Source organism: Asterias rubens, chromosome 12, assembly GCF_902459465.1.
Source record: "Asterias rubens chromosome 12, eAstRub1.3, whole genome shotgun sequence".
NCBI lineage: Eukaryota > Metazoa > Echinodermata > Asteroidea > Forcipulatida > Asteriidae > Asterias > Asterias rubens.
In genome coordinates, this window is record NC_047073.1 from 3,550,730 (window position 1) to 3,561,797 (window position 11,068).

The 11,068-nt window shown below is 39.1% G+C and overlaps 2 protein-coding genes across 2 annotated transcripts; one reads left to right on the plus strand and one right to left on the minus strand.

The window, feature by feature from the left end:
• Positions 1-59: 59 nt before the first annotated feature.
• On the plus strand, positions 60-3,784 carry LOC117297887 (probable 60S ribosomal protein L37-A). The gene is made up of 4 exons (XM_033781062.1): positions 60-137; positions 1,464-1,599; positions 2,199-2,283; positions 3,453-3,784. The coding sequence occupies exons 1-4, from the start codon at positions 135-137 to the stop codon at positions 3,526-3,528; spliced, it is 300 nt and encodes a 99-aa protein (XP_033636953.1). The 5' UTR covers positions 60-134; the 3' UTR covers positions 3,529-3,784.
• LOC117297886 (armadillo repeat-containing protein 7-like) lies at positions 3,659-11,027 on the minus strand. Its single transcript, XM_033781061.1, has 7 exons — positions 10,749-11,027; positions 9,749-9,847; positions 9,351-9,419; positions 8,603-8,669; positions 7,216-7,286; positions 5,635-5,726; positions 3,659-4,878 (listed from the first exon to the last, which is right to left on the minus strand). Exons 1-7 carry the CDS (start codon positions 11,020-11,022, stop codon positions 4,759-4,761), a joined length of 792 nt encoding a protein of 263 aa, XP_033636952.1. The 5' UTR covers positions 11,023-11,027; the 3' UTR covers positions 3,659-4,758.
• Positions 11,028-11,068: the final 41 nt, after the last annotated feature.

Below are 11,068 nucleotides of genomic sequence, written 5' to 3' on the forward strand. Positions count from 1 at the left end.
GTTTGGTTTTGTGTTTACTTCAACTATTGAATATTCATGAAATCAACGTCACCGTACGTGTCACCCCGCCCCCAAGACCATGAGTAAAATTGGTCAACAGATGGCGCCCTCTTCATTGGAAAGCCGTGGCCAAGATGGTGAGAATTAATTGTAGTTAGGTTAAAATCCATATCATCCTTTACTTTTACGAATTCAAATTGGCCAAAATGTTTCATAAAAGCGGAGAGGGAGAGTTACTTTATATGTTGAATTAAATTTTACTCCTGTAAGGATCCATTTAGTGATCAAAAATGCAGATATTATATACGCGTTAAAATTTCATATACGACTGCGGTATGAGATCCATCACGTTAAACGTTGCACCACACAAGAAGTGTATCGTGCATCCAGATTCGTGTTCAGAAAGTAGCGTTGTGTTTTCTTAGTTTTACAGTTTTTCATTAAAGGTAAACTAGACCTGCATTTATTTTGTATATTTAAATTTCAAATCTGTCATCAAAAGTCTTATCTTTCAAAAACAATCTTCCGAAAAAGAAGAAAATAAACTGGTTGTCAAGTTTTCGATTTTTGGTCTACCGTCTTTTTTATTTTAAAGCTTGACAGAAACCCGGGCCATGATACATGACATGCTGCACATGTCCCTTCAACTTGTTATCAGATTATTGTCTTAAAACTAAATAATGTTGGCTCAGTAATTTTCATAAAACTACATCAGCAAGCCTCAACATTTTTGTTAAAATGTGCTCTCCGCAAGTGATTGCACAGTCGCGGTGAGGGAAAGTTTCTGTATCCGTATCCTGAACCATGTGAACTTTTTCATTTGTGTTAAAATAAAGTAGTTTCTAATTAACCTTGTTGAGAAAGGCCCTATTCCTGTTTGTAAAAATTAGTGAAAAAGTGGTGGCAAAAGTTACAACTTGGGGGAAAATTTCAGCAAAAACAAGCTTTAAGTTTAATTTCTAATCAAAAATCATCTTGCCGCCTGAATCTTTTACTTGAGCGAGGGCCAAGTAATTAAAGATGAAGGGAGTCCGGTGTGTAGATAATTATTGCCACTTTTTATTGGGCAAGGGTTTGTTTGGTTGTTTGCCCAATGTCGCAACAACATAGGAATTTTGGATTTTACTTCTGTTTGTAGGGACTGACTGATACAATCCGAGTCTATGATGATATCCCATGCACCACTCTTAAGTGTTGTGATGATTAACCTGACCAACCCACACCGGTCTTTCTGAGACTCATAATATTTGGACAAAGTTGAAACAATTCCCCCCAAGTATTCCAGACATGTGATTCACTGTGTTTTAAACATGGTTGATGGTAGTGCTAGTCTCTGGACCATTTTAAGTGCTTTATTTTGTTCCCCCTGTACAAAAGTTCCAGTGTTTTGTGACAATTTACCCCAATCAATCATGCATTTCTTTTAATACAACTATTTGTTATTGTTTTTTTTACTTTAACAGACCAAGGGTACATCAAGTTTTGGTAAGCGGCACAACAAGACCCACACCTTCTGTCGTCGGTGTGGGCGCCGTAGCTACCACATTCAGAAGAAAAGATGCGCTAGCTGTGGCTATCCAGCAAAAAAAATACGCAGTTGTGAGTAATAAATCCCTTCTCTGCAAAAAACTGGGGTGTTTTGCAGATTTTTCCTGATTTTATCAAAATCATTTTGCCTTCAAATGTTCATGAAAGAATTGAGACAGGCCATCAAAGGGAGAAAGAAATAGTCCACATTGTGTTGTATTTCCGGTGATGCACAGTCTGTAAACCTCCTGAATGTCAGAGTCACAATCGCATTTTCATGAATCTTCACAGTCGTCACACCTCATCCCAGCTTTTCAATCTATTTCAAGTGAAGAAAATAAAATGCTCGCGTGTTGTCAAACTTAACAAGTGTGTTGGCCTGTTCATGATAGATTTTGGGGGGTAGCACGGGACTCCCAATTACATTTGTACAAAATCGGCAGACTGATTATTATAATTTATATTATACAAGCTGCAATCCGAGTCTATGATGATATCCCATGCACCACTCTTAAAGTGTCGTGATGATTTACCTGACCAACCCACACCGGTCTTTCTGAGACTCGTAACTAACCCCCAACAAACTTGCAGCATAACTTCAAATCATCTAAACGCAAATAGATAATCAGGAAAATAGAAATGGGATGACACCGTTTATTTTCATTCGGCAGATAACTGGAGTGAGAAGGCAAAGAGAAGAAAGACAACCGGTACCGGGCGTATGCGTTACCTCAAGGTTGTGCACAGGAGGTTCAAGTAAGTTTTCTATTGACCACGTTCGCAGTTTGATGCGCCTATCCTGTCCGCCATTCTGGGATTCAAAATTTATTCAGAGGGATTAACTCCAAAAATGGCAGAATTGGCAGACACACATTGTGTGGAGCAAGCCAGGCCACGAAGGCCATCTTGGTGCCCCTTGAAAAGTTTCACATTGACTTTAAAAAAAAAATGAAAATGGCCTTGCCTTTCAAAGATGAAATTCCAGGCCTGGGCCCAATTTCATAGAGCTGCTAAGCACAAAAATTTGCTAAGCATGAAATTTCTTCCTTGGTAAAAAACAGTCAAATCACCAGCCAAATTTCCACGTGATTTTCAGGATAAGCAAACAACAGCTGAATACCAGTAACAAGCAATATGCAACAAATGGAAATTTAGTCGATAATCCTGTTTTTATGAAGGAAAAAATTTCATGCTAAGCAAATTTTGGTGCTTAACAGCTCTATGAAATTGGGCCCTGGAGGTGTGTTCTGCAAGAGGTCAATACTCTCTCAATGTTGGTAAAGTGAGAACAAATATTTTGGTTATAAATTTGTTACTGGAGCAAAAGCAATGAAAATCACTATGTGTAAAATAACACAGCGCTTTTATTTGCAACGGCTTTTGTTATGGTGTATGTATGGAGTGTAATTTCATTTCAGATAGACCTGTACAGAGTTGTCCTGCTAGATGTTTATTGTGAGTCAATGATGATAACCCATGCACCACTCTTAAGTGATGTGATGATAATATGACCAACCCACACCGGTCTTTCTGAGACTCAATAAACTTAAATATTAATATCAAGTTACCCCATTCAAGTGGGATATAGATCGAACAATTTCCACTCAAAAAGAAGAAATTTTTGCCACTCGAGGTTTTAAAAAAAATGGATGTTCAAATTGTTCATTTAAAATACATTACATGTAAATAATGGATAGAACAGGGTGCCCAAAAGACACCAAGACACATTCTTGCTGACACTAGGCCGATGTCACAAAGCACAGATTCATCTTAAGATGAGTTGTCTCAACTAGGACTGATTCACAGTGAAGACTAATCTTGCAGAAATTCGAGTCCAGACCTCTCCGAACATTTCCTTTAATTAGTTGACTTTCTGTTGACTTTGTAACCCGATAGCTGACGTTTTATACTTTGAATATTTTCAGGAATGGTTTCCGTGAGGGAACGAAGCCCAAGCCTAAGCAGAGAGGAGGTGCAGCAGCCGGTGCTGCTAAACCGTAGACTCGTACCCATCACTTCATGTCAGATCACCAACCATCACAACCAGATAACAGTTCTAAACAAGCGGAGTCGTCCAAAACACGCATTATATTCTGATCAGCACAAAACTCGAGCCAACAGTGTTATTTTGTAGACTTAACACCGCAAATATGGCCAGTGGCTATTATTGTACCTAAGTTGAGATTTGTCGCTGTGACTGGTCAGAGAAACATGCTCTTTACAGAGTTGCAAATAAATAGTTGATGTACAAGGTTAACTTGAGTCTAAGTGTTTCATTCTGTTTGTCCATCTACTAAGATTTAGGGTAGGCTTTTGACTACTGAGGGCTTGCATATAAAGTAGGAAGAATATCACGCCCGTTGTACACGCACATTCATTCTATTGACCCATTTCACCTGACGTCGTCATCAGAAAAATCTTGAATGCGCCATACTGGTGGGCAATTTCACTGTGCGTTTTCATATACAACTCTATGCAGTGAAGTGCGCATTTGATAAGGTGACGCGGCGTCAATACACGTAAACCTAACTGCCCACCAACATGATAAGCGTGGCATCAGTCGCCGCGCATGCAAGGGGTCAATATGGGAAGATAATCTTCCTACTTTTATAGTCTGTTTTTGTTTTCCCCCTTGGTAAAAATCTTTAAAATTGTGATCAAACAGCCAAAGCCCTCACTATGTGCACATGTGTAGGTCAGCCCTTGTTTTCAATAGCATGCCTTCTTATGAAGAGATGATTTGTTCCTTGACAAATTGTTCACGGTAGCATGGGTGGATGAAAACCAACTTTTAAGAAAGACAATATAAACTTAGTTCATTGAACGTGAATTTTATTCCAGAAGCACAAGTATATTTTAAAAAAAACAAACAACGAACTTGTGAAGCAAGTAAACGAACCGCCTAGTAAGAAAAACTCTGCTAAACATTCGCCTGCCGCATAAGCTTATTCGCAATTACATGATACCTGCTGGTATTGTCAAACAGTCACGGAAGATACACAAATTGCGTTGTCCGCAGCAACGGTAATGCGCAGCTGCAATTGCGAATAGGCCGATTATAAATAAATAAAACAATACGTGCATGACTTTTACTAAAATTAGGGTACAGGAACACCCCTTCCTCCCAATCTTGCTTTGGGCAAACAAAAATCAGTTCCTTGAACTCTATCTGCATTTAGGAAGTTCCAAAACGAATCCGACTACAATGTACGTGTATTAGTAAATATCCTGTTAAACCAAACTAGAGACTCCAGAAGACGGTAGTTGATCTGGTAGAGGTATGCCAAATACTTGTAAACTACTGCTGTCTTCTGTCTGTCCTTGGAGTCGCTGATGGTCTGAACAATAATCCTAGTGTCAGAAGAAATTAAAGGAGCCATTTCAATTGCCTTGCAAATGTCAATCCAACTCCCCCCCCCCAAACAATTGTGTTTGTTGACCAGGATCCAATTTCATAGCACAAAAAATAACTTGAGCATAACAATGTGTTGGGTTTAGCAGAGATAGATTACCAGCCAAAATACAAATTCACATGTTAAACTTGTAACTGGTTTCCTGCTTAATGGTGTTACGCAGAAATTAGAGGCAGTGGACACTATTAGTGATAACTAATAGTGAAACTAAATAATTATAAGCATAAAACCTTACTTATTTCGAGTAATAGGGAGCTGTTGATAGTTTAAAACATTGTGAGAAACGGCTCCCTCTGAAGTAATGTAGTGTTGAGTAAGAAGCAATTTTCCACAAATTAATTTGATTTCTAGACCTCAGAATTAGATTTTGAGGTCTGGAAATCAAGCATCTGAAAGCACACAACTTCATGTGACAAATGCGTTTGTTTCTTTCATTATAATCTGGCAACTTCAACGACCAACTGAGCTCAAATTTTCACAGGTTTGTTATTTCATGCATATGTTGAGATACACCAAGTGAAAAGACTGGTCTTTGACAATTACCAAACGTGTACAGTGTCTTTAAGCAATATTTCCCCCCCCCCCATCTCTTTTGGTAAGTCCTTTGTCTCAATGGGTAGACACACTCGCGTGAAGACTCTGCTTATTGAACTTGTAAAATAAACATTTCTAGGAAAAACTTGCAAAAAATTACCTGTAGAAATACATTTGCAAGGTTGCTTAATCTCTTGTTAGTTGCCTGGGAAAACCTTTGCATGCATTGGACAACAGATGGCGCTGTGATCTCTGAAATAAAAAATTAAAAAGTCATATAAAATCTTCAGCATCAATCAATTATGGGGACATTTCGAGTGAATGAAACTAAATACATATGAATTATATTATGAATAAAAAAATGAGCACTCGTCTACGGAGCTCCAAAAGTGCCATACCATTTATCAAATAAGAGCATTGAGACATGCACTTCACAGCTCTGCCAATTACAGTTGCAAGACACTGTACATAACAAATTCTTTGATTTTTTACCTGGATTAAGAAGGGACTTGACGCTTGTGCTAATTTGCCTCTTTTGACAGGAAAACTCGTAACATTGGTGATAAGGGTTGTATGGAGTATGATTGGTTGGACCAGTTGGCAGAAATAGGTTTACAGATGCGACCGAGTTGTAGGGAGTTCAAGCTATTGATACTTCGAACTGAGTAGTTGTCTCCGATGCATTTGTGACATTGAATTTATCTATCTTCCTCGTTTCGCTTTGTGCCTCCTTTTTGGACAAAATGCAATTGCATGGGTATATAAAGAGACATCGTTATATGCACTGACAAAAAAATGGGTAAACACAATACTAGTCGTTTTTTATCAATTGCCGTAGAAATGTGTTTAATTTAATAGATTACAACTACAACCAAATTGACATTGAAGCTAAACCACTGTTCAAAACCATGCACAGTTGAGTAAGCATTTGTCACACTACGACAAGTATGTAGCCACAAACCAACCATGAATATGAAAGGGGCAAAAGGGTACAGAGTTGGTTTGAGGGTAGGGATTTGGTTCAAGGATAGGGGTTGGTTGCAAGGGTAGAGTAGAGTGTGGGGTAGGGAATTAGTGTGAGGGTTGGGTTTGATTGTGAGGGTGGGGGTATGAATGGGTTTGAGGCTAAGGGTTGAGCGTAGGAGATGGGTGTGGGTGGGGGTATTAATTGCTTTGAGGGTAGAGGATGGGTGTGGGGTATGAATGGGGTTTGAGGGAATGGGCGTGAGGGTAGAGTATGAAGGAGTTTGAGGGTTGAAGTTGTGAATGTGATGGTAGGGGTTGGGGTAAAGGATGGGTGTAGGTAATTGGTTTTAGGGTAGGGGTTAGGGTGTGAAGTAATGGTAGGGGCAGAGATCGAGGAAGTGTGTAGGGTCCTGAACGACCCCAGCTGTATTTGTGATGCACATAAGAACTGTATCAGTGGCAGTGTCATGGCCGAGTGGTTAAGAGCACCAGATTCAAGCACTGGTGTTTGATCAGCAGTGTGTGGGTTCGGATCCCGGTCGCGCCACTTGCTACATAAAATTGGGGAGGTAGTGCTTTACCAGCCAGGCTTCGGATTGATGATCACCAAGCCTACATCCGCATGGACTGTAAAAGGGGTAACCCTGTTTCAGCCCTAGGAGGAGGTGGCAACGGCCTCTGGAATCAAATAATTGTAGCCCACACCTTGAAGTGGCCTCTTCAGGCCTTGTTTGTCATGCGACTCGCATAACAAAATATATTTTTAAAAAGTCACCTGCTTTAGATTGTGGTGTCATCAGAAACATAAGAGTGGTGATTGCCGAGACCAGTGTTTCCTCTTCAGTTCTGAAAGCAACAAGAGGGCACAATGTATAAACAGAAGGGGAAACTTAATGTTATTGATATTAATATTTATTGGTCAATTTCTCAGTTTGGTATGTGTTAGTTCCTGTGAAGACCTTTGCATGCACTGAACAACATAGGGCGATATGATCTCTGAAATAAAAGTTACACAATTCACAATCTTCAGCACGCTAGGTTGCTGCAAACTTACCAGGGGTCGAGTCCTAACTTAGGACTAGTCCTAGGAGATATACACATTGCATGGATAGTCCTAAGTTAGGACGAGTAACTGGTGCTAACTCGAGATAAGACTAGTCCTAACTCTTTGTGAAATCCACCCCAGGTACGTTGCCATTAATAACAAAGTTCTGAACATGCGCACATAACCGAGAGCAATGGATTAACCTGCCAAGTCTGCTGCCACCTAGAGTCCCAAAAGTCCCCTATTATGAATACAGATTTTTCTGAAGTGGGAAATGATATTAAAGGCAGTGGACACTATTGGTAATTACTCAAAATAATTATCAGCATAAAACTTTACTTGGTAATGATTAATGGGGAGAGGTTGATGGTATAAAACATTGTGAGAAACTGCTCCCTCTGAAGTGACATAGTTTTCCGAGAGAGAAGTATTTTTCCACGAATTTGATTTCGAGACCTCAAGTTTAGAATTTGAGGTCTCGAAATCAACCGTCTAAAAGCACACAACTTCGTGTGACAAGGTTTTTTTTTCTTTCATTATTATCTCTCAACTTCGACGACCGATTGAGCTCAAATTTTCACAGGTTTGTTATTTCATGTATATGTTGAGATACACCCAGTGAGAAGACTGGTCTTTGACAATTACCAATAGGGTCCACTGTCTTTAAGGTCTATATTGTGCAATCAACTGTTCAAGGAATGCGACCATCGAGCCTAAGTTGACCGATGACAGCAGAACAGCACAGATGCACTAGAAGAAGATGTCCAGTATTTTTCACTTACCCTTCCCTTTTTATAAAGGGCCGCACTGGACATTATTGGTATTTACCCAAAGTAATTGTTAGCATAAAAACTTACTTGGTAACGAGAAATGGCTCCCTCTGAAGTAACAGAGTTTATTCTCACTCAAATAACAGATTTGTTATTTTATAATATCTTGGGATACACCCAGTGAGAATACTGGTCTTTGACAAATTACCTAACATGTCCAGTGCCTTTAATGTATAAAATTTAGTTTAGTGATTTTAGTTAACCCCCTTTTAGACTCACCACCTACAACTTCGGAAAGAAAAGGGGGAAAAGTTCAACCTTTTCTTTAATTCTGAATGGAGTCCTACCTGGATAATACACCAATGATGAGTTTGACACCACCAGAACTAATAATGTGGTCCTTAATGCCTCTGTCTGAAAATACAAAAACATTATTATATTTCATAAATATAGGATATAATAATTGCATGGTGAGGTATCAATGTATATTTGGTTTGCGGTAACACCATGTGTGTATCTACTTGCCAGAGTTGTTCTTAGGGAACTGTCTTGCTTTATTCTACTGCCGTGGAGTAGATAATCGTAGGAGACTCCCGACGATGACTAGAGCAAGCTAGTCGAAACGTTGAGACCAATTTCAGAACTGACTCCGCGGCAGTACAGTTAATTACGATCCTATAAGCTAAAGTAGTAGTCCAGTCTAATTTCTATACCATCCACCCTGGTAATAGTTAAAAAGCAGGACAGTTCTTTTCAGAACTGAGAAGTCTCCCGAACCTCCGATTATCTACTCCACGGCAGTAGAATAAAGCAAGACAGTTCCCTAAGAACAACTCTACCTGGCAAGTAGATACACACATGGTGTTACCGCAAACCAAATATGAATATATTTCATAACTTAAGGATCCCAGGTAAACCGTGACAGGCAAACTTTCCCTTTCCCCTTTCTATTTGCGTTTACAAAAAAAATTAACAAAACATTTCCTGTTTAACCTTGGTTTCTCTTATTTATCATTTGTTTTTGCTTTCCTGTCAGTCACTCTTTGTTGGGATTTTAAACGGAATATTAAACAAAAATAGCAAGGCTGGTCGTACCGAGGGCAACATTGCAAAGTCCGCCAAGCCCAAACTCAACCTGCTTCTCATCAGGCTCAGTCAAAGTATCTATAAAATGAAAAATGTAAATTAAAATAACACAACTTATTTATGATAACTGAAAATAAGATATTCATGAAAAATTTACATGAACTTAAAATGGAATGAATGAAATGAAGGGAAATTCCTTTTCAGAGATTTTTTTATTATATCTTAGGTCGGGGTCCCGAATTCAAATGGGCATATTTAAACTCAAAGTAATTCGCAAACAAATATTATGAAGATGTGTTTAACTGCTTGGTCATGTAGGCCCATCATGATCGAGTGTTACAATTAGCGTAGCAATATTTAGCCAAATTTTAGCAATATTTACAGAAGAAATCTTTTTCATAACTTACCTAAAAATAAATCTACAACATTTAGTTTTCGGAGATGTTCATAATTAATTGGATCGTAGGCAAAGTTTGCTAGATTTGCCAGAACTTGATTCTTTCCACCTATACAAAAAAGAAAAAAATGAGAGAGAAATTGTAAGTCATTATACCTGATATAGTTGGCCTATTAACCCACCCCATTTCACATGTATTTACGCACTAATATTAATGCGGGCCTATCCTGTCCCCCATTTTGAAAGAATTAACCCCCAGTGTTTTATGGAATAGCCGGTGCATTCGTTTAGCTTCACTGGGTCGATCCCGGTCTGCCCCGGTACTTTCGCATAGCTTTGACGTCATTCCAGGGGCTCACCCGGACCAGCCCCCCGTGCCCTGCTTGTGGAGTGGGTCACTTGGGGGTGACCTGAGGTGCATGCCGTCACCTCGAGAGGGCGAGTGTGATCGTTCGATTAGCTCTTGTCAGGGGCTCACCCGAGTGAGCACCGGTGGGGTAGACCCAGAGAAGCTAAACGAACACACCCAGCATAGCAAGGGGACATATCAAAAGCAAGACCAGAAAATCGTCCATATCCTGCTACCACCTGTTCACTAATTTTTACAAAAAGAAACAAGGGGTCTACATCAGCTCATTTGACTCTCGAGTAATTTAGAATACATTCTACTACTTTATTTAATACAAATGAAATGGTGGTGGCAGGTGACAGATACTTTTCCCAAGCAAAAGGCCAATCAATGTTTTTGTTTAAGCATATGGAGGAAGCAGAAGTAAACAAAATTAATTTATGTTATTGTTAAAATATTCTTCATGAAAATTAACAACAATGTACTATTACTATAACATGTTTATAATTAATAAAGAAAAAGAAACATTCAAATGTTGTAAATCAAATCGCTTTAAAAACCTCTTCACACAAATGAAAACATGTTATTTTGAATCTTTGCAAATTTAAATGGACCATAAGAATATTTATTATTATAAAAAGAATACGCCAAGAATACGAGCCATTGTCATTTGAAGTCTGGAATTCGGTCACAAGCTGTTGCAAGAATTCCAATCTCCCCACCCCGTCAACGGGTGTTTTTGTCTCCAAATGTCTCTTCGATGAAAACATCTCCACACAAAAGGGCAAATCACTTATTGTATGACGGCCCCAGCAACATTCTTGCCCCGTTGTGGTTGACCTGCATTTACGTAAGCACACAATAAAGAAACTGCTTTCCGATTGTAAACAAGTCTCCAAAACAAAGTCTGCAACAGCTCTACTTAAATAGGACATGTGCGCGCGCCTCGTGTGCAATGTACGAGAAAAGAGTTGTAAACAG